Source organism: Haliotis rufescens, unplaced genomic scaffold (assembly GCF_023055435.1).
Source record: "Haliotis rufescens isolate VD_foot unplaced genomic scaffold, xgHalRufe1.0.p SCAF_7, whole genome shotgun sequence".
Classification (NCBI taxonomy): domain Eukaryota; kingdom Metazoa; phylum Mollusca; class Gastropoda; order Lepetellida; family Haliotidae; genus Haliotis; species Haliotis rufescens.
Genome location: NW_025964361.1, coordinates 45,508,892 through 45,532,321, shown reverse-complemented (window position 1 = coordinate 45,532,321; position 23,430 = coordinate 45,508,892). Strand labels below are relative to the sequence as shown.

The 23,430-nt window shown below is 40.3% G+C and overlaps 1 protein-coding gene across 2 annotated transcripts in view; it reads right to left on the bottom strand.

The window, feature by feature from the left end:
* Positions 1–19,824, bottom strand: part of LOC124143652 (proton channel OtopLc-like) — a 53,403-nt gene extending 33,579 nt beyond the window's left edge. The window contains exons 1-2 of one of the 2 annotated variants that reach the window (XM_048387954.1): positions 19,368–19,824; positions 1,131–1,474 (exon numbers count right to left, since the gene is read on the bottom strand). In XM_048387954.1, the coding sequence (XP_048243911.1) occupies positions 1,131–1,474; positions 19,368–19,690 (667 nt within the window). In that variant the 5' untranslated portion in view covers positions 19,691–19,824. Of the gene's footprint in view, positions 1–1,130; positions 1,475–2,678; positions 2,839–19,367 lie in introns of those variants that run through there. The other variant, XM_048387955.1, reaches the window with a different exon arrangement.
* Between the last annotated feature and the right edge of the window lie 3,606 nt (positions 19,825–23,430).

The following is a 23,430-nucleotide window of genomic DNA, read 5'->3' as shown; positions in this document are numbered from 1 at the left end:
ATATAACCAGCATACTGTATGAGTGAGTGAGTGAGTTGGGTTTAACGCCGCTTTTAACAGTATTCCAGTTATATCACGGCGTGTTAGCTTAATATGGGAGGAAAGCCCGAAGTGATGCAGGTCTCAGACGTTTACCACTTCGGTGAAACCCACAAGCACAGGTATGGTGCTGACAAACCTAGAAACATAATCGGGCCGAACCGGGATTCGAACCCATAACCCTAGGTTTCTGGCGTGCCCAAGGGACGCAACTCTGCACAGCGAATCGCGGCGCCTTAGACGACTGGGCCACCTGTGTATGATACTGTATGATACATCTGACCAATTTTAAATTCAGAAGGAAGCAGTATGTCCATGCTAAATTGTGTACCCTCTCTGCTGTCTCTGTCACTGCCTACCAGATGCATTAATGTACTACCTCTTATCCCAACCTGCACGTTATAGATACATGGCAATACACTATACATAACATTGCATATAAACTATACATTATGAATATAAACAATGTTCGATGTAATTATTGATGAATATTCGCAGGAAATGTATGTCACTGAAATCAATATCGTTAACCAACTTAATTTACGAAATGCTTGATAAAAAAACAAGTGATCAAGAAGAACAGGATTTTGTTTGCTTTTTGTTTAAGGCCGCACTCACTAATATTCCAGATATATGACGGCGATCTGTAAATAACCGGGTCTGGACCACACAATACAGTGACTGACATCATGAGCATCGCTCAACGCAATTTGGATACGATGTCATGCATAAACCAGGTCTGCGAGCCTGACCACCCGATCCCGTTCGTCGCCTCTTACGACAAGCATAGTCGCCTTTTATGGCAATCATGGGTTGCTGAAGACCTGTTTTACTGCGGTTAATCTCGGGACACACGAACAAAAGCACTGCTTCATGTGTGTACCACATATCAATAACATGAGACATTCTCCTGAAACGAATACCATTCAGATGAGCGTAAGCGTAATACTCTGTTTTGCATTTTGCATGAAATGTACATCACCACAGAAAATTTTGGGGCATAGGGCAATATGAATATGAGGTATGACGCACATGATATTAAAAGCATGTCACTGAAATGAACACAATATGCCCACAAGACATCTACTCACCTGAATCCCCATTAGGTAGCGAGTGGGAGAAGCTAGGTGCCTCGCTTGCCATGTTCACAGTGATGCCTTGTCTCTCCTCTCTCATAATGTTGATCCTGCGGGGCAGGTTAGGCTGGAGGTTATTGACAAAGGGAGCATGGTAGGTCCTCCCTCCCTCGCCACTCGACCGTGAATCTGCTCCTAATGTACCCCCATTGCTCATCGTAGCGTAATAGGGGACAGGGCGGCGGGGGCAGGGGCGATCCAGAGAGTTCTCCCCGGGGGTGGAGCTTTTGGCTGAGTACCTCTCCAGAGACTCCGAACCCGATTGTCCACTACTGTGCTGGCGGCCTACGGGCACCCAGCTGGAAAGAAAATACACGAGTGTTCATTTTATGATTGTTGGGTGTGATAGTGGGTGCTTTAGGGGTAGGTGGGCTAAGTGATTGGGAGGTAGTGTTGGTATTTCCTATTTACACTGCCTCCTAAAAGGAATAAATGTGAACAAAAACACACTGCTGGTAATTGGCGGTGGCTATTTATTGGGAGACTAGTGTGTCGTTTGGCAGGAATACCGCACTGCAGCTTTAGAAAACAAACAAATATTTACCTTTTACGCAAAATGGGAGAATGGTGGGGGGTACCGGTAAAACAAGACATGTTCATCATGTTCGCGAACACCTGGTGTCATTACCAGATTTCAGTGATGCATTCATATATTTGTCACCACGATTTTGCTTTTTACGCCCAATGGAATCTGTTTGGGCAGTTAATCGTTGGCTTTTTACATTATATTTGCTGACTTGCAATTTCTTCACAAAATCGACTAAGCAAAATAGATAATATATAAAATACAATCCTGATCCAAGCATAAAAATAAATAGAATCATGCATACTCACATTGCAACATCTATCCAGACCAAATCGAAATAATCAACATAGGCTAGACTCTTCAGAAACATGTACGTTACGTGTCTCTAACAGTAACATTTCAATAAAATCCCATCATAAAATCAACTTTGGAAAGCCAACGTGAACGCAATTTACCCAGACATAACTGTCCACCTCACAACTTTCAATAAAATTCCATCATAAAATCAACTTTGGAAAGCCAACGTGAACGCAATTTACCCAAACATAACTTTCCACCTCAAAACTTTCAATAAAATCCCATCATAAAATCAACTTTGGAAAGCCACCGTGAACGCAATTTACCCAAACATAACTTTCCACCTCAAAACTTTCAATAAAATCCCATCATAAAATCAACTTTGGAAAGCCAACGTGAACGCAATTTACCCAAACATAACTTTCCACCTCAAAACTTTCAATAAAATCCCATCATAAAATCAACTTTGGAAAGCCACCGTGAACGCAATTTACCCAGACATAACTGTCCACCTCACAACTTTCAATAAAATTCCATCATAAAATCAACTTTGGAAAGCCACCGTGAACGCAATTTACCTAGACATAACTGTCCACCTCTCCTGTAACGCAAAGTCAGCTAAATTACCACGGACATAAACACGTACTAACATACATAATATAGGTAAGTCAAGTATATACCTTCCTTCGAACGCCAGCGACAGAAATGTTCATAAATATTCACCAAGATCCAAAGCCCAGGTACGCCTCCGCCGGCAGGTAATAACTAATTAGAGATCCGGCCACAACCTCTAGCACAAAACCTGCTTGTTGGAACACTCCGGCATGTCAACAAAGCTGTATATGTGCAATTTATATGTCAACTGGTCGACCCGGCTTACGTATTCAGCCCGCGTGAAGGCACGTTGACGCTCTTATCTCTAGTAACTTATACTTGACTGGTCGTCATACAACACTTGTCCTCCTCATTGGGAGGGAGTCTAGAGAACATGCTCCTGTTATGTCAAGGTCGTTCGTGAACAATAGGCAGCACATTCTTACAAGGCTTCGTTCAAACCATGAGTGAGTGAGGGAGTATGGTTTTACGCCTCTTTAAGCAGTATTCCAGCAATATCACTGCGGGGGACACCAGAAATGGGCTTCACACATTATACCCATGTGGGAATCAAACCGAGGTCTTCGGCGTAACGAGCGAATGCTTTAACCACTAGACTATCCTACTGCTCCTTCTTTAAGTGAGTGAGTATTGTTTAACGCCGCCTTTGGTAGTATTCCAGCAATATCACGACGGGGGACACCAGATATGGGCTTCACACATTATACCCATGTGGGAATCGAACCCGGGTCTCCGACGTAACGAGTGAATACTTTAACCACTAGACTATCCCACTGCTCCTTGTTGAAACTATGAAGACCGTTTCTTTAACAGTTTAGCCGGCTTCTGTTTACTCTTTGAAATAGTGTTCGAGATATGTTTCTTTATCCGTGGTCAGCAAAAGTTCAAATATGTGAGTCAATGTTGTTTATTGCCGCAGTGAGCAGTATTCCAGCTGTACAAAGGCAACATGCAAATAATCCAGTCTGAGCCCAACAAGCCAGTGACTGAAAACATGCGCCACTATTCGAAAAGGCGACTATGCTTGTTGTAAGAGGCGACTAACGGGATCGGGTGATCAGGCTCGCTGACTTGGTTGATGCATGTCATCGATCCCAATTGCCTAGATCGATGCTCATGCTGTCAGTCACTGGATTGTCTGGTCCAGACTCGACTATTTACAGACCGCCGCCATACAGCTAAAATATTGCTGAATGCGGCGTTCAACAACAAACAAACAAAAACAAACAAACTAAAATTAAAACTCATTTTTAGCTTTAAGCTTTAAAACACATTAAATAATGATGGTATATTTCCATAAAGTAAACTCCGCTTTAAGGAAATCGGATATCACGAACACTCATCTATAACGAAACCTTTTCTAACCGCCTTAAGTAAAAATGCTACAGTTGATGTGAACATCAAACATCAGACTTTCGAACTGATATTGAGGAACCCCGGGAATTCGTTACACCCGTTGTTGGCTCGACTTTCCTTAGTTTGACCCATTCGTCACCACTCGCCCCTTTCCGTAACCTGCAAGAAGACTCGTCCCCCTATCGACGAATGTTATGTGCGAAAATACGACAAACCAATCAGAATGCGCGTATGATTTCAAGTTCTTCGTCAAAGAATCCCTCAGAAACAATTTTTAATTTATCATACGTCTTACATCTAAAAATATACCAAAGACACAGTTAAATGTGGTCAATCATACTGTAAAATCCCGCATGTGCCGATGTGCGTTAAACTGCATCTAAAATATATATAATATATGGGAAAATATATGTGAACCATTACGCAACGAGTTGACAATTGTTTTAGGTATGCCCGTTTGCGCTAAGACGGAACCCGGTCGCAAAAATGGCCGTGAGAGGGGCACGAGTCGCTATTCGGCTTGTCCCGGAATGACACGAGATGGTCACGAATGAGTTTGACCTTGATAACTTGCCTAGCTGTTGGCTTGCGATCTTTCCCGCGAAACGAAAAAAGAACGAAGTTCATATATAACCAACTGATGCTTAACCCTCGGTGTTCATAATATCTAGTCTGTCTCACAGTCTCTGAACCAAATTATTTTCCCTTCCGACCAGCCTTTACTGTAATGGTATATAAATGAAGCAAGTCTAGATTTTCCTCAGGTTCAGGTTCTGAATCTCCCATCTCCCCGAGGCTTCTTTTCAATTTAAAGGGAGTTGTTTGTTTCTAAGTGTTAGTCTGGTAATATCCGGATTTGACGACCCTGTCAGCATAACCACTTGGATGCCAGTGTGACGCCCCCAGAGCACAGGTGCGTCTGGCTGTGTGGAGTTCTATCCCATCGAGGTCGGACTGTACATCATTCCTCTCGTCCACTGACCCTTATATTAATGAGCCATAAATGTTGAGACCAAGTACTGAGAAAAACAGAAGTTCGCTCGGTTTGTTTTTACACCTCGTTCCGTTTATTTTTCTGCTCGGTTAAGTTCTATTTTTAAACCCTTGATTCCAAAACCATCCTCTATTTGACACCTTATTGGAACCCGAGACGTATGAAAATAGTGAGACACCGCTAAGTTCGTTTCGTGAGAAAATTATTCCCGATTTTATGATAACCCTACAGTAAACACAGTGCTGAAGCAAAGACCTCGATATCAGTCACGGAGTCATGCAATAGTCAGCCGATCAGTGTTGTCGATTTCTTGAAATATACAAAGGCGTGTGACTACAACATATTATGTCCGTCCCTCAGCTGATGACAATCGTCTAAACACTTACAGAAATACCTCTCATGGACGTTTACGGACATCATTCAATCTGATTTTCATGGGCTGCTTTTAACAAGTACGCGAATTTGTTTTGCATTGCTTTTTTAAAATCCCATTTCTGGTATTTAAAAAAATAATCTACCCTTGCACGAAAACTCGGCATATATCAAACGTTCACGATAAAAATCAAACATACGCTTTAGAAGCAGTGGGGTTCATCTGCGTGTCAAATATTCATGAGTTAAAATATATAAAAAAATCAAAAATGGTACATCATAAATACTTTTTATATCAAGTTTATTATCAGTTTATGTTTTAGACGATAGGTTCAACGAGCTCTGATGACATTATGAACATTTAAGTAGCCACGCAAAGCCATGTTTCCTGTGCCTATCAGTGGTGCCTATCACTGACATCCGTCATGTGGCGGGGAGCTGAGTAGTGTTCCTGAAAGATGGCAGTAACTGCCAGCGGTGCTTGTGTGGGTGTTGTTCCGTGCTTGATGCATTCCCTTATACTGTAATAGGTCACTGTCACTGCTGATGACGGCGATGCTTGATAACGTATGAAGATGTAGTAGTAGTAGTAGTAGTAGTAGTAGTAGTTGTTGTTGTAGCTGCAGTAGTAACGACAGCAGAATAGTAGCAGTGGTAGAAATAACAGTATGGTAGTAGTAGCAGTTGTAGAAGTAGTAGTAGTAGTAGAAGTAGTAGTAGTAGTAGTTGTTGTTGTTGTAGCTGCAGTAGTAACGACAGCAGAATAGTAGCAGTGGTAGAAATAACAGTATGGTAGTAGTAGCAGTTGTAGAAGTAGTAGTAGTAGTAGTAGTAGTAGTAGTAGCTCCATTAGCAGTAGCAGTGGTAACAGTAGTTGTAATAGTAGTAGCAGCAGCAGAAGTAGTAGCTGTGGTGGTAGCAGGAGTAGTAATAGTAGGAGTAGTAGTAGTAGTAGTAGTAGTAGGAGGAGTAGTAGTAGTAGTAGTAGTAACAGCAACAGTAGTAGTTGCAGCAGCAGTACATGTAGTAGTAAAACTAATTATAGAATGAGCATTATAGTAATGTCAGCAGTACACGCAGTAACAGTGGGCAATCAGCAACTAGTAGCCGTGGTGACAGTAGCAGTAGCAAAGGTAGTAGCTGTGATGACAACAGCAGTACTTGTAGCAGCAACAACAGTCCCTGTGTTGACAGCAGGAGTAGTTAAAGCGACCCGTGATGGTCCGGGGTAGAATAGGTCTTCAGCAACCCATGCTTGTCGTAAGAGGCTACTATGCTTGCCGTAAGAGGCTACTATGCTTGTCGAAAGAGGCGAGTGACGAGATCGGGTGGTCAGGCTCGCCGACTTGGTTGATGCATGTCATCGAATCCAAATTACGTAGATCATGATGTCAATCACTGGATTGTCTGATCCAGACTCGGTTATATATACAGACCGCCGTCATACAGCTGGAATATTACCGAGTGCGGCGTTAAAGAACAACCAAACAAACAACAGTTGTTGCAAGAACAACAAATGTGTATTAACAAAGGCGTCGTCTACATATCACAGAATACAAAATTACAATCCGCTCGACGCACTGCTACGTCCAATTATTGTATAATGTTGTTTACAGAGGTATGTTTTAACAATGATTGCTTTCTCATACAAAACATTAAACACTGTAATTGATATAACCGGACGTCTAATGGAGAAACACGATAGGATCTCATACAGACCATTTACAACATTCCAATATACATATACGAAACACTATCAGATAACGAAAGATGGAAAAATCCCAAATCTCATACAACCTATGTTATGTTCATATACCGCCAATCGCACTGGACGTTTGAAGGCGGATACAGTCAAACCATAGATGGGTGTCAGGTAAGTAGTATGAAACTGAAGACCATCTGAAAACGATGAACGTGTATTTTACTGTTCCGAATTCGTGCAATATATGGGTTAATGGTGTTTTAGTCGTGGTTTTCATGTTTATCCCGTGACCTGAAAAGGAAATGATGAATGTAAACGATAAATGATAAAGCCAAGAGCAGTTTGACAGCAAGTTTTCACACGTGGTTAAGATCTAGATTGATGGGCAAACTGTGTATTCCGTGTCATGGTGGTCGGGGCACTTCCGGTGTCAGTTGTGATACTCATTTCTCACAACTATTATCACCTTAATAATATGAATCTTATCGAATATTGACCAACCCAGAGAATTATTGTCTGCTATTAAGCAACGTGTTATATGTGTATTTATAGCGCACAACAAGCTTATAAACAGAAGCGGGCTTGTTCGTTTCTGTGTTTTTACGGGTAAAAACGTCGTGTCGAACTATCGGTCGTGAAAAGAGGGCCGATTATTGACAGGCTGTCGTTATATTTAACTGGAACATCGATGATAACATTCACTCACTCGCTTGAGTACTACTATTTGTTCAGGATATCTCGACCTCCTGTCCGCGTCATACCAAAATACGTTAAAAGATGGTAATTGTTGTTACCCTGCCTTGCGTATGAGATAAAACAAGGACTGATCGTCCCGGTATAAGGAGTAGTACATGCAGCGTCACAAACGTGAATACACGTCGCTAAACAAGTGCAGTAATGTTGAACGTGATGCTAAACCCCATTTCACCTCACCTCTTGCTGTCGCCGTCTACATCAACAGCTATCATCGCCTTCCCATACGCATGCGCCTAAATGACCTGTTAATAAGTACCCCCTCATTAGCTCACCTTAATCACCGTGTTTCCAAAATGTGTCCCCCTTGATTCCCCAGCGCACACCTGATGGATGTATATAGGTCATCAGATTGTATAAATTGGGTTTTGATGAAATGTAGGTGCCGAGCGCCATCTGCCGAAACTGTCCAAACACAGATTACCGTCAATCAAAGCATCGGACTTGTCGGATGCTGGCCAAGTTAATTACGGTCACTCTACACGGCAGTAATAAAGGGCTCTGGCAGAAAGGTGGATGCTGGGGGGATTTGGTTACACTGTGCTGACGGTGATGTGACAGTATAGCGGAAGACATATTGTAATTGTTTGTCTACCTATATTTGTTTTGTTTTCTTGTCTAGCCGCTGGTTAGTACATTGAATCATCCACGCACTTCCTTCATCAAAACTTATCATCTCTCTGTCAAGGCCTCTGATTGACAAACGTTAAGTCTGAAACGATAATATATTCTAAAGACTTGTGGTTAAATTATCTTGTAAAAATATCATAAAAAGGACGGACAAACTCTTAATTTTCACACTAAATAAATCTGAAATAAGTCTTTCTCACGAAAGCCTTTTAGGGCCATTTGCTTTTTTATTTTTTTCGATACTATCTTGAAATTTCAAGATACTAAGTTGAAATTTCAAGATATAGAAGTTGAAATTTCAAGATAGTATCTTGAAATTTCAACTTTAGTTAGTATCGTAAAATTTCAAGATAGTATCGAAAAAAAATGTAAAAAACAAATGGCCCTAAAACACTTCCGTAGGATCTTGATATTTCAAGATGATTCACTTATTCACGTATTTTTACATCTGTCTTAGGATGTTAACTTATTATCTTGAAATTTCAACTTTTTATCTTGAAATTTCAACTTAGTATCTTGAAATTTCAACTTAATATCTTGAAATTTCTACTTCTGTATCTTGAAATTTCTTGAAATTTCATTTTAGAATCTTGAAATTTGAAGATAGTATCGAAAGAAAAACACCAAAAACCAAATGGCCCTAAAAGGCTTCCGTACTTTCTTGGGGTTCTTCGGAAATATATTTGTTTCAAGGTCTGTATGAGAGACTTGGCCGCCAAACGGGAACGAAAAGAAGCAAGACGGCGGGCGGTGGGCGGTTTCCATGCCCTGGGGGCCAAGTCATGCCAGTGAAAGTGATAACGGTCTAACGTGTACTTGTCTTGTAATGGACACCAGCCCCGTCAACTGTCACTTCCCCTGCTACTGACATGATGCAGGTTGTGCTGACGTGATGAAAGTGTTGTTACTGCTCTAGTAATGCGTCAGTCATGAAATGCAATGTACACTTACTGATGGTGACAGCTGGGTTAAAACGCAGATGGGGCAGCACAGAGCCCTCATTGTAACTTGTAACTTTAACTCCCAAGTTGATATGAATTATACTTTTGCATTGCCCTGAATAATATGCATTAGACTTGCACAAGTCTTTAAGGCAGACATTATTTGTTTAAATCATCATTTCTAGATTATATAAATAACAAGAACAAGTTCCCCCTATAAGAGACTGGCGTCCTTAGTATTGTCCGCTTATCTAGACTTGCCTGTTATAAGGTTAGCATTACTATACACCCATGTACTTATCATTCAGTACAGCCTTAGAGCAAGGCTAAATATGCACTGGAAACAGACTGAATCTCACCACAAAGGCAATGGGATTTGGTTATATTTGTTTTTCCTTATAATACTTGTGTAGATGGGAGACTGATATAGGGCCCATCTGGGCGTGTATCTGGGTGGGGCGCCAGTGTCATGCACAACATTCGGCACGACTTCCGAATAAGGTCTCGTTTTATCTGCAGTCCAGGTTGTATTACAATCTAGGCAAAAACTTAGACTTCTTTGTGCGTTATAAACGTGGGTGGCTTCTGTGCAACAGTATCCAAATACATCTGCTTCACTTTCCTCATCTCCAGCTTAACGCTAAGCTTAGACAAGGAAATATTATTTTTATATACTTAGTATAGAACTCATCACATTAACGTTATAAAAATGGTGAAAAGATTGAAAAAATATATTAATGTGAGGTAAAATATTTGAGAAAAAACGTTTGAGTGAGTATTACATTTCCATCAAGACGTGTACGCTTGATGTTGTAGTAACGCCCAAAGTGCCACGGTCTATACGTTTACCAGTTTGGTGCAAAGCAAGGGTGTGGACTAAAGATGTGAAGACAACTAGAGAACAGCTGATACAACTCTGCACATGATTGTGAAGCCTCAGACCATTCGGCTACACGTGTCGCAGTAGTAGTGGCAGTGGTAGAAGTAGTAGTAGTAGTAGAAGTAGTAGTAGTAGTAGTAGTACTAGTAGAAGTAGTAGAAGTAGTATTTGTGGCAGTGGTAGTAGCATGAGTAATAGTAGTAGTAGTAGTAGTAGTAGAAACGATAGTAGTAGTAGTAGTAGTAGAAACGGTAGTAGCAGTAGTAGTAGTAGTAGTGGTGGTGGTAGTAGTAGTAGTAGTGGTAGTAGTAGTAGTAGTAGTAGTAGTAGTAGAAACGGTAGTAGTAGTAGTAGTAGTAGTAGTAGTAGAAACGGTAGTAGTAGTAGTAGTAGAAACGGTAGCAGTAGTAGTAGTAGTGGTGGTGGTGGTGGTGGTGGTGGCGGGGGTAGTAGTAGTAGTAGAAACGGTAGCAGTAGTAGTAGTAGTAGTAGTAGTGGTGGTGGTGGTCGATAGCATGAGCAACACCCGACATCGTCGGGGTTTCACTGACACACAGTCAAGTGGTAGTACATTGAGCGGCGTTATTGACCCACTGTCACGAGCGAAATAACAGAAGAACACAAATATATCAAATAACGTTAAACAAAAGACAACTGTTTTAAAAGTACAAATGTACCTAGAAGATATACACGATATACATACCACTGTAAATAATATGTGTTTGCGTGTTGCTACATAACAGGTGTTTATCCGTCGATCTACAAGGGTTAGAATATCTTAACAATCACCCCGAGACTTCTGAACATTCATCCGGAACTAACACCACAACAGCGGCTAAGGACGCGATCGAAATCAACCCTACATTGTGTGTAAACACTACACTTAGCCGTCACGACTGATAAGGCCAACGTGTATGGTTTACAGGTATGGCTTACTGGGTGTGTAATTTATTTGACATTTATTGTTATTTCCTTATTATTCAATATGTTAATATGCGCTTTGCGTGATGGCATCAAAAGAGAATACAAAAGGACACTGTACGATGAAAGTGTATTCCTTTCAGGTCGATTGTTCTATTTTTCTGTTTCACGTACCGGTAGCTGTAATGTCTGAAGGTCGCTAAAAATGCATGACATGTGTGATGAAAGAATGTCATTAACCTGGAATACGTCAGTTTATCACCGTGGTGTAGGAAAGGGGCGTAACTCCTTATCCTTAATATTGTTCTTACTCTTATCTACACATGTAGTATAACTGTAGGCTAACACTTAGTTAATGGAAACATGTCTTTCATTTTTTTTCTTTGAAAGAACCTTTCCTCTTCTGTTGTTTCCATAGTTTGATCTGGACTTGCCTAGGCTTTTAGTAAAAGAAAATAACCATAAAATATAAATACCACAAAGTTACAAACATAATACTGTTAATTGTTATTACTTCTACTTCTACTACAGTCATGCCCCGCTTATACGGACTTCAGATATCCGGAAACCTCGGTTCCCGGACGATTTTCATTCAAAAGGAAATAATTACTATATAAATTTACCGAAATATCCGGAAATTCAGTTTCCGGAACCGTACTAGTTTATTATTTACTACCAGTAGTATTGCTCCTACTTATGTATGTTTTTAGTTCTACTACTGCCAACACTTGCGGTATTTATCTGATTCTGTTGGGCATTTAAATAATTCAACAGGAATACTCCTATCATATTTTGTACTTTGATCGTTTATTTTTATTATATTATTAATCTATTGTTAGCACTTGCCAAGCATAAATAGACTTCTTTGATTAACCACTCCACTTTCACAGCCAATACTGCCGGGAGTTCTCTCCCTTGTCACAATTTGCATTTTACCATGGAATATTCTATCGCTTGGTAGGTTTGGTTTGTTTGTATATTATTCAACGCGGCACTCAGCAATATTGCAGCTATATGTCGGCTGTCTGTAAAATAGTCGGGTCTAGACCAGTCAATCCAGTGATTGATATCGTGAGCATCGATCAACGAAATTGGGATACGATGCCATGCCTCAGACAAATCTGCGAGCCTGACCAACCTATCCCGTTAGTCGCCTCTTACGTCAAGCATAGTCGCCTCTTACGACAAGCATGGGTTGCAGAAGACCTAGCTATTCTAACCCGGATCTCCGCGGGTCTCCGGGTAGGTATGCACGCTGCAATCCGTGGGATTCCGGGTTAGAATAGATCATTTTACTGGTCGAATGAGGCGACTCAAAGGAGGAGTGGTCAAGCTCGCTGATTTGGTTGATGGCGTGGGACATGAAGTCACTGGTCAGTCTTCTCGAAATTCGATTAGTTACAGGTCCCCGTCATATATCAGATTTAGCAACAAACACACAAACACTAAAACGGGGTAGATTACATGTAGAGTGCTTTGTGAGAACCGCCACCCACGCCCACAACCTTAACACAAACCACACCTGTGTCATATCAATTTGTATTTCCTAAGCTTAAACAGCGTATCTGCCAAATCTGTCTGAGGATGAAGTTTTACTTGTTCTGGAAACCAGACGCACTGTTTGAGCAGCTATCAGTACGGGGGTAATTAGCGTGTCGTCCTGGCTAACAAGGGAAGTTACAGAGATGATGTCTTCCTCTGAACTCTTGTGAAGTGCTGGGTTTTTTAACCCAGGTTAGATTTTCAATGGCGTGTGTCTTTATGGCTGTAGATTAGAGATAGCTAAAGGGGCGGGTTACGTTTCTGTAAAAATATTAGGGTAGCTGCGTTGAGTCCGTAAAGTTTACTTTGATCTCTGACTCGACCACGTGGTGCTTAACCATTTAGATGGAAACGTGCTAGGGACAGCATTAAGATATGTCGAAGAGATTAAGATGGGAATTTTTAGTTGTGAATGTTCATCGTTATAATGACATTTATTCATGACCTACTTGCTAGGTACCTGTACCGTAGAACGTAGAAGTCTCGTGGGAAATGATTATTGGTTTAAGTCATAATTCCCAGATTATATAAATAACAAGAACAAGTTGTCCCAATAAAAGACCTTAGAGTCTTGTCCGCTTATCTGGCGTGGTCAATCCTTATACGTCTGTTTTTACTCTCAAGCATGTAATAGTGTATGAATGGGGGGAGGGAGACGTCGCCATAGATGTAATGGCAGTAGTTGAGCGGTAGCAAGAGCGGTTGTAGTCTGCCATACAAATCCTGATACAAATATATCCTATACAGCCCATGCAAGTCTAAAATGTTTGGCAAGTCTAGATTACTGCAGTATCGGGAATGAAGAGAGTCGCTGGACTCCTTTTTATTATTTTTTATTTAAAGATAATTTAACAACTGTTTTTATCTGTAAGATATGTTTATTTGGAGATTAGATGTTAGTCTAGAGCGGTTGCTGCTTTCTGGGTACGGAGGGTTCATTTTGTAATTTACCACTTTTGTTGGGAAGATAACACCAAATTAGTAAGTGATATTGTTGTAAACGTTTACATAAACCTATAACATTCCCGAATACATACATGTATTAACATTTTAATATGATTCAACACGGGGTGTTTGGCTTATAATTAATACACACACCCCCACCCCCCACCCCCATCATCATCATTCCATTCTCATCCCTTTCTCAACTCTATTTCCAACTCTGAAATTAAGACTTGATGGCTCCTTAACACCCGAGTGTATCTGTATAAAACAAAATATTCTGTACAACAGTAAATGAAATATTTTATTACGCAGCACATCTCTGTCCTCTAATATCTTTTGCTGATATCTGATATAACTATCTGTTTCCTTTTCATAAGATCGATTGTTTTTTGTTTCGTAGTATGCCTATATTCCACAATTATGGACTATGCATTACCCGGGCGTATTTACAAAGCACAGCCCAAAGACGAAAAACCATGTACACAAACCTATCATATTTCTGACTAGACGTGAATGCATTGACATGGCTCATATGTTTAGAATCTGACAATACAAACGCTGAAATCAGCCATTCTTCAAAATTACCAAAAGCTTTCAGACCGCATGATGTTCCTTTAAGAACAGGTCATGACCATCCATTGGCGACCCTTGGGCGAAGCAAGTTAGCACTCATCAGTAAATACCATCATGGCTTCGTGTTGATTCAGACAAGTCCTGATCATATCCGACGGATGTCCGTGACATAACCACGCGCCGTCCAAACACCCCGCCGACGACGATACACGGATCCCGGAATATGAGATGCAAGAGTAAGCGCAGCACTGGCCAGATTCTGCCCCATCACAGGTTTAGGGTCGGAGACTGTCGCCATCATCTCGCCAAAGTCTCGCGTGACGATCCGAGATTGTCATTACGTATTATGAGCTAATAACACTGTTAAAAGAATCTGTGATATAGTGCTGGGGTTAAAATATGTGCTGCAAGGCTGCGTATGTTTGTATTAAATGGATGTCTTGGATAGTTGCGATTTGTTCGTGTTGTAATAGAGCCATTCGTGACCAACTCGTGTTATTCCGGGACAAGCAGGTTACGGAAAGGGGCGAGTGGTGACGAATGGTATTAGACAGAGATCCAGGGAACAAGCGTTGGTTGTGACATGGAGGGTTTTTGTAGACGGGGTTACAGGTTAGGTCGAAGGTCATGGCACAGCACAAGTGTAGCTTGTTCACACCGTGTATAATATCTTGGTTGAAATTTGAAATAGTTTATTGAATAGGGGTGCGACAAGTGACTACTAGTATGGGTGTTATTAAAACTTTATCAACTTTCGATAAAACTTATGAGCATTGAAGACAATAAAACCACCTTTTTTAAAGATCTCAGGATGATTTGTAAAATAATTGTTACGACCTACTTTTCAGGTCATAATGGGGAAAGTATGTTGTTTTACGCCTGTCAGGAATAAAGTTGCAGGTCACATAATTCAGAATAATTTATGCGTAAGGGGTCAACCAACCATTTTTATTCTGAAAGGCGAATCTTGTGTTACAGACAGGATCTGTTGTTGGTTATTGTTTAAACACACGCATTTTTTCTGGGAAAGGAGCTGAACAAGTATTTTTTCACAACACATTGTTTACTGGACATCCTTAGCCACCAAACTATTCACTCTGCTTAACTCCCGTGAGAACTTTATGTATATTGGTGGTCGTTCAATGGTTTGGTTGGTTGTTTGTGTATTGTTAAACGCCACACTCAGCAATATTCCAGCGATTGACGGGATCTGTAAATAATCGGAACCAGAAAATCCAGTGATTGACAACATGAGCATCGATCTATGCAGTTGGGATAAGAAGGCATGCATCAACCACCTGATCCCGTCGTTAGTCGCCTCTTACGACCAGCAGGGGTTGCTGAAGACCAATTCTAAAACGGGTCGTCGGGGGAACCGGATTAAGGACAAACATCTCAATGGAAACTGTTCGTCCAAATAAATGTTTCGGTTAAGGGGATGGTTCCCTGCCCAAAACCTTGGTTCGATTTTCAACATAGGACCCCAGTATTGCCTTTTATTAATTCTAATTTGGCTAAAAACTTAACTGAATCGCTTCCTAAGGCAGTCAACGCTGCTAGTTTTCTTCAGATTTAAGTATATTTCTGTCATAATTGGTAAAATCTCTGCTTGGGTATTCTGCCTCTAATATCCCGGATGTACACAATCTGAAACCTGTCACTACAATAAACACTGGCTAATCAGAACCAGATTCACCACAACATTCAAGTACCTTTCAGTCGGGCATGAACCCAGACAAATACCGATGTCAAACTGCCAACAATAGGTCTATTTCCGGCTGGTCTAAACACCACCATGCACAGCACTAGGAAACGATTAGTTGTGTTTGTGCAATACTACCCAGCTAATTTACCCCAGATCATACCAGGACCGATGTTTGTTCAGTTAAATTGTCTGGGGAATCCACAATTTTATTTGGCTTTGGTAATGGTTTTCCTTTTAATAAAAAGAAACTTAATGAAATGCCACATATACTCCAAGTCTAACAGAATATGTTTATCATCTAAGTATATTTTAGTCGTTCCTGTGTAATGATTTCTATATATTACAAAATTAGTCGAAAAGAAAATGACACTTTTATTATAATCTTTCCTCCATGTATATACTTAGGGGCCATTTGTTCTTAGACCGATGTTCCCGCGTGCAACTTTCAACACAACCACCCGTAAATTAATATCTAGTCTCGGAAACGAAATTGTTTTATGGAAAAACACTTGTAAAATTATCCTATTAACATATATTAAAACGGAGCCCAGAGACTCTTCATTTTCAGCCCAAAACAACAGTAATCTAGACTTGCCAACTTTGATAGACTTGCAATGGCTGTATTGGATATAAATGTATTTGTTTCAGGTTCTGTATGACAGACTGAGTTACCCGTTGTTATAGCGGTTTACGTTGTGTTTGACAGTTTAATCGTCATGCAGGTCGGGGGTTGGCATTCTGCACATCGGGAGTAGAACCCCGACTGTGAGACGTCCGTGAAGAGCGATCACTCTGCCAACGGAGCTAACGATTAACCCAACGGCTTTTATGATTCGTGGAATTTACATGTGTCTCTGTTAGCATACTCATCACAGTGGGTCACATGCTTAGTAATGACATAACAGTGTTCGGATAGCAGTAGGATTATAACAGTATTGAGATAGCGGTAATATTATAACTGTGTCGATATAGAAGTAATATTATAACCGTATTGGGGTATCAGTAATGGTTTAGTTGAGTTGAGACAACAGTAGCAATATAACCGTGTTGAGATAGTAGTAATGGTTTAACGACGTTGGAATATCTGTAATGGTTTAAGGGTGTTGAGATATCAGTAATTGTTAAACGGAGTTGAGATATCAATACTAGTTTAACAGTGTTGATATATCAATAGTGGTTTAAAATTGTTGAGACATCAGTTATTGTTAAACGGAGTTGAGATATCAATACTGGTTTAACAGTGCTGAGATATTAATAATGGTTTAAAATTGTTGAGACATCAGTTATTGTTAAACGGTGTTGATATATCAAAACTGGTTTAAGAGTGTTGAGATAATAATAATGGTTTTAGAGTGTTGAGATATTACTTAGTGTTAAACGGAGTGGAGATATCAATACTGGTTTAACAGTGCTGAGATATTAATAATGGTTTATAAATGTTGAGATATCAGTAATTGTTAAACGGAGTTGTGATATCAATACTGGTTTAACAGTGTTGATATAATAAAGATGATTTAAAATTGTTGAGTAGTTTTTAAAATTTGATGGATATTAGCAAGGTTAAACGGTGCTGAGATATAAATTATGATTTAACCATTTAATGTTGGGTTATACTATATGATTAACAATGTTGGATATCATGAACAGTGTTGTGGTATCATTAGCCTTGCCTCAAGGCTGTACTGAAAGATAAGTCCATGGATGTGTAGTAATTCTATCCTTCTAAAAGGCAAGTCTAGATATGTATTTAGTAAGGATTGTAGTCTCTTACAGGGACAAACTTGTTCTTATTATTTACATAATCGAGAAATTATTATTTAAATTAATAACTATTTGCTTAGAGACTTGTGCATTATGATTTAAACCCACAATTACTGCCTTAGAGACTTGTGCAAGTCTAAGGTATCATCTATAGTTACAATATGTGATCTGTGGCACAAATAAGGATCAAATCCTTCCATTATTGCAGTCAGTTGTCATTATTCCACGCCATTCTTCAATAAACGCTGTCAAATAGGGTTACCATGCAGAGACTGACTGCAACAGTTGTGCATAAGAATCCACCTTATGGGAAAAAGGGTGGGCCTATTCAAAATCGTTGTTATTAATTATCAGTATCTGTTACATAATTGAAAGGAATGGTTTAATCACAACAACGCTGTAACGTTTGAGATAACAATACAACCATCGACTAACAATCTAACATTATTCTGGTCACCAAACGTTGCGCGTCTAAATCGTGCATTATTGATAACTATTAGTTCTGAACACAATTAAGTCTAGTTTACAACAATAACGTCATTTGAATAATGCATCTCATTTAGATCATATTAGCACCAAACGCCTACAAGGGTAGGCAACCGGCGTGCACCTGTCGCTGATGTGATGACGTGTGTCATCCAGTATGTTGCTTCACAACAACGTCCCTTCAACGCTCGTTAACAACTGTCAGTCTTAACGATGTACATTATACATATAAAACGTCTATTTCGGCGGAATATCACAATAATTTGAATTTGAAAGACTGCTGTGACAAAAAGAAATACTTCATATTCAGAAATTAAGAATGTGTCCAAATGTACTGCTGTTGTACATTGTTACCTATAAGGTTGAAATAAGTTGAAGTCGCGATTGCATCACGTAATATGTTGTAAAATTCCGAAACTCTACTCATCATACGGTATATTTTATGAGAATAAACACTCTTGAATAACGTTTTTGATGACAGATTTTGTCAAGAAAACAACGGTTCTACCCTCGAGGTGAAGGGGGGGGACTCACGGGCATTTCACAGAAGAGGGTCAGGCGTAGCTTAGTGGGGCCTACAAGTAGCGACACAATGCATGCTGTATAAAAGTTGTCTCCTTTCAAACAAAAGCTGTAGTGTGGAGTAAATAAACGAACATGAATCATTTCTAACATGTTAACCTCGCAGTCTACTTCACTATGTTATTCGGCAGTTAACCATCATATAAATGTGGCGACATTTAGCGTCGTCTTGGTCTGCATCCTGCGCCATTCTCACGAGTATTCACACATAGTATACCACGCTAGTTGGTTTAACATAATCTCCAATGTATTCCTTTACAAACAGTCAACAATACCGGGGTATTCATCAACCCTTACATTGTTGAAAGTTTAGTATCTGGTAATTCGGTATCTTAATTAAGTATAAATAATCCCCGTAGTATATATTTACCCATTGGCATAATCGCCTGTGCTACGCGTAAATATTATCTCACCCTCAAAGGGCCATTTCGCACGAACTAATTGTTGAACGTTCTTAGACGGTGCGGATGACCGGTCACAAACAGCCCCTTCTTATAGACTTCATGAATGGGCTTTGTGGGACGGTTACCCACCCGGAACGCCTCTTCAAATGTGTACTATCGCAGTAACAGCATGTTTTCAAAATTTCAAAAAGCTAGAATTTAACTTACATTTGTGTGTCTTCCGATTCAGATGTGCTGGTAGTGTCGTCGGTACCTTGTCCACCCCTGTCCATCATTGCATCACTGTCCGTGCCGGTGTCCGAATCCGTATCCATGGCAACCGGACCTTGCCGGACAATGGGTGGCATGGGTAGTTCTCCCTGTCCATCCATCCCTCCCCCTTTTGCTAGATCGGGGGAACTGGTGACAACACGTTCACTTCTTTCAAAAGTGCTAAAGTCCTCTCCAGCATCCATGCCTTCCTGGCAGGCCATGTCCTCGCGTGCTTCCAGATCCGGAGCTTCCCCGGATGTGTCACTGGAGTTATCCATAGAATAACCTTGTCCCGCTTCCCAGTCAAAACCCTAGCAACCCACTACATCGCTTCACTGCAGTCCTGAGACAAAGAAAACCGCTACCCCTGCCGCCGAAGGATAGCGTTGGTCACGTGGCATTGCTACCTCCCTCCCATCCCCTCCCCTCCTCGTGGCCCGCTGTCAGAGAATGCTGCTGGGTCATTATCGCAGCCCGTGGGGAGGGGCTAGTGAACTGTGTACCAGAGTTTACCGTAATCACAGGGGCGAGATAAAGGCGCGACGAGAAACATGTTTTGAATTTCTCGAAAACGGTTTACTTTTCAGAAAACGTTTTAAACATCTATACCCCAGACAGCCGTGTATTGTAACAAGGTGAATATGTCTTTTTAACGTTAAAACTGATTATTGATAGGACTATTTGCAAAACAAACATACAAAAGTGTGTTGACCTTTCAGCTTGTGTTGACAGACCTGGTGGTCAATAACCATCAATCAAATTTTCAATAGGCTGTCGAGCGAGATTTTCACAAAACAGGATCATGTTTCTTGAAATCATACAAAGCTTTTTGCTTCAGTCAGTGATGAATGTGTAACATGTATTCGCGGTGGTCTTTCATAAATCAAAATTATTGTGAGTATAAATAAATATTGCATAAGAGCGCGAACTTGCCTCAATTTCATATTTCAAATGAAATCAGGTCTCCTTTGTTGCTGTCAATAGCGATGAGCAAGACCCGTAGCTCGAACACACGGACATGTGTACACGGTGTACGTTTGATGTTAATTTCAGTTGGCTAGTTATCGGTCAATATCCTTGACCAGCACTAGATATTCGATTATGTCAATTTCGCGCTTTCTAAATTTGAATACACCAGGGCGGTTAAATATTTGATGGCCGGAGCGGCCTTGCAACAAAAGACAACCCCGGAAATAATTTCAAGCACATGGTCAGCACTCTTGACCGTTGTCCCTGAACTTGGTTTCTGAGCGTGGAACTTTTGACAGCAATGACATTAAACATTTTACAGCGACGAAATGTTAGCATTTAAGCTTATAATAGACACAATTGCTCGTTACAACCATTAACCTACAGTTAAACCTTGAACAAGGATTTGCATATGAAATGCAACCGTTTACATTGAGTGACGAGTCGTCATATGATAAAACATATTTAATGGTTCATATTTAATATCAACTTGAATGTTTTTGCAAATTAAATATATTAACGTCAATCCAACATATTCCTTCTGATATAACATATCAAACTGATATAACCTTAAATACCAAACCAGTAATCACAATTAAGAAAATAAAATTCCAATATCAATAAATGTGCCAAACACGAAAATACGGTTATTTCATCGACATAACATACGTCGTTAGGCATATAAATGTAATTTAAAACCACTGAAATAATAGAAGAAAAAGCTACATTTTGAGTGGACAGCTGTATCAGGCTTGTAAAAATTCTTTGCTGGGGATTTTTCACACTTTTTTCTCAAAGGAAACACCGTGATCTTTACATGTTTAAATTCTGTATTTCAAAGCTATATCGTTTTGTGAATTTCGAGGCATGGGCTGTTTATTCAAGCAACAAACCGCAACCGTTAACTCAATGTATTTCAAGTGGCATGTTTTTAATACAGTCAGCTTTCAATCTGGCACGAGAATTTATCTTGGGGTAATGGCGGGTTCATTAAAAATATGGCATCGAATTTCAGACGCCTTTTTTTCTTTATCTGTTGTAAGCGGAGACGCTTTGCCTAGCGTTCTTCTGGTGGAGTTGCAACTTTGTCAGCTGTTTTGGCTGCGGGATCACGGATCTGTTACAGTATCAACAAATGATGTAAATATCGTCACTTTGAAAACAGTAGCTGGATTTCGGCATTATTGTGGATGAAATAAACTCGCCGCTTCAGCTGGGACGTAATACAAAGGGATGACTATTTGTGTATCTACATGCAAATGCAATTGGATTTGGTGGGTTGGTCTGGAGGATATATATTTTATACAAAAATCACCCCATTCCATTTTCATCCTGTTTCTGGCTCTAATATAAAAGTTCCTCAATACTCGAGGGTTCCTTTATAAAGTTATGTTTATTTATTTATTGTTGTTTTTTGTTTGTTAGTTTTTTTTGTTTCACGCCGCACTCAGGAATATTCCAGCTATGTAAAGGCGGTCTGTAAATAATCTAGTCTGGGCCAGACAATCCAGTGATTGACATCTCGATTCACGCAAATGGGAACCCATGTTTGTCGTAAGAGGCGACTAAATGGATCGGGTAGTCATGCTCGATGACTTGTTTGATTGCACGTCCATGTAGCCTGTCCTATAGATGGATATTCCTGAGAGAGGCGTTAAACAACCAAAATATGATGAAAAAGATGGACTGTGAAGAAGCAGGAAGTCACATCATCTTAAGCAACATCTGAAGCTGCTAAAATTTCAAGTTACGAAGTGTATACTAAAGAATATAGGCGTGTTAGGGAAGGTCTGGACACGGATGAGTCAGCTGGCGTAGAACGTTCGGTTCAAGTCGCTATACAATGTACACGCTTTGTTTGATAACAGATATTTTATGTAGATGAATCTAACAGTTAATGGTAACCCCTGGCGCGGCGAGGGTAGTCTAGTGGTTAAAGCGTTCGCTCGTCACACCGAATGGTCGGGTTCGATTCCCTTCATTGGTACAATGTTCTCTGCTCATTTCTGATGTCCCACGCAGTTTGTTTGTTTGTTTGTTGTTTAACGCCGCACTCAGCAATATTCCAACTATATGATGGCAGACTGTAAATAATCGAGTCTGGGCCAGACAATCCAGTGGTTGACATCATGAGCATCGATCCACGCAATTGGGATACGATGACAGGCATCAACCAAGTCCGCGAACCGGACAACCCGATCTCGTTAGTCGCCTCTTACGACAAGCATGGGTTGCCGAAGTCCTATTCTACCCCGGATATTCACGGGTCTCCCACGTAGTGATATTGCTGGAATTTGCTAAAAGCAACGAATAAACATATCCACTCACTCACTCACACACAAATGATTACCGTAATTACGTAGTCTCTCAATATTTCCAGAAGTCCCCACAAGACGAGAACGAATCTCTGGTTTCACATCTGGCAGTCATTACATTGTCTAGACCTAGATTGGAAATAGGTTCCAGTCTGCGAACACATGCAAAACAAGAAACGTGTTGTTTTCCGATTTTATCATAAGAATTTTTATATGTGGATGTAACGTTTTGTAACAAAAAGTCTGTCCGTGAAAGCTGTCTAGGTTCTTGTCACAAGCTATCAAATAGAAATAACTCAGATCACCATGGTACGACATGACCCTTTGTTTGCTTTGCATACGATGTACATGTCTTGTCATCATCATCAGCAGCAACAGCAGCAGCAACGGCAGTCTTGTCCCCAGCATCATTTTAAAACAACGTGAATTATTTTCCGCAGTGACCTTTCCATTAATATTTCCCCAACCCCACCCCCTCCTCATCATTATCATCAACAGCAGCAGCAGCAGCATCGTAGTTTTCCTCCTCCTCGTCGTCCTCATCACCCAACTTCATCAGCATCATTCTAAAAACACACACCATTCCTCATTTCCAGTTACAGTAACAGCGCTTGGTGGAAGCATTTCGTCATAATAGGGTCGGTAAAAATGCAAACAAACCATCTGTTTTCTCTCGTGTATATAAACAGTACAGTATTTGTTATTGTATAATAACTGGCATAAACTCGTATACC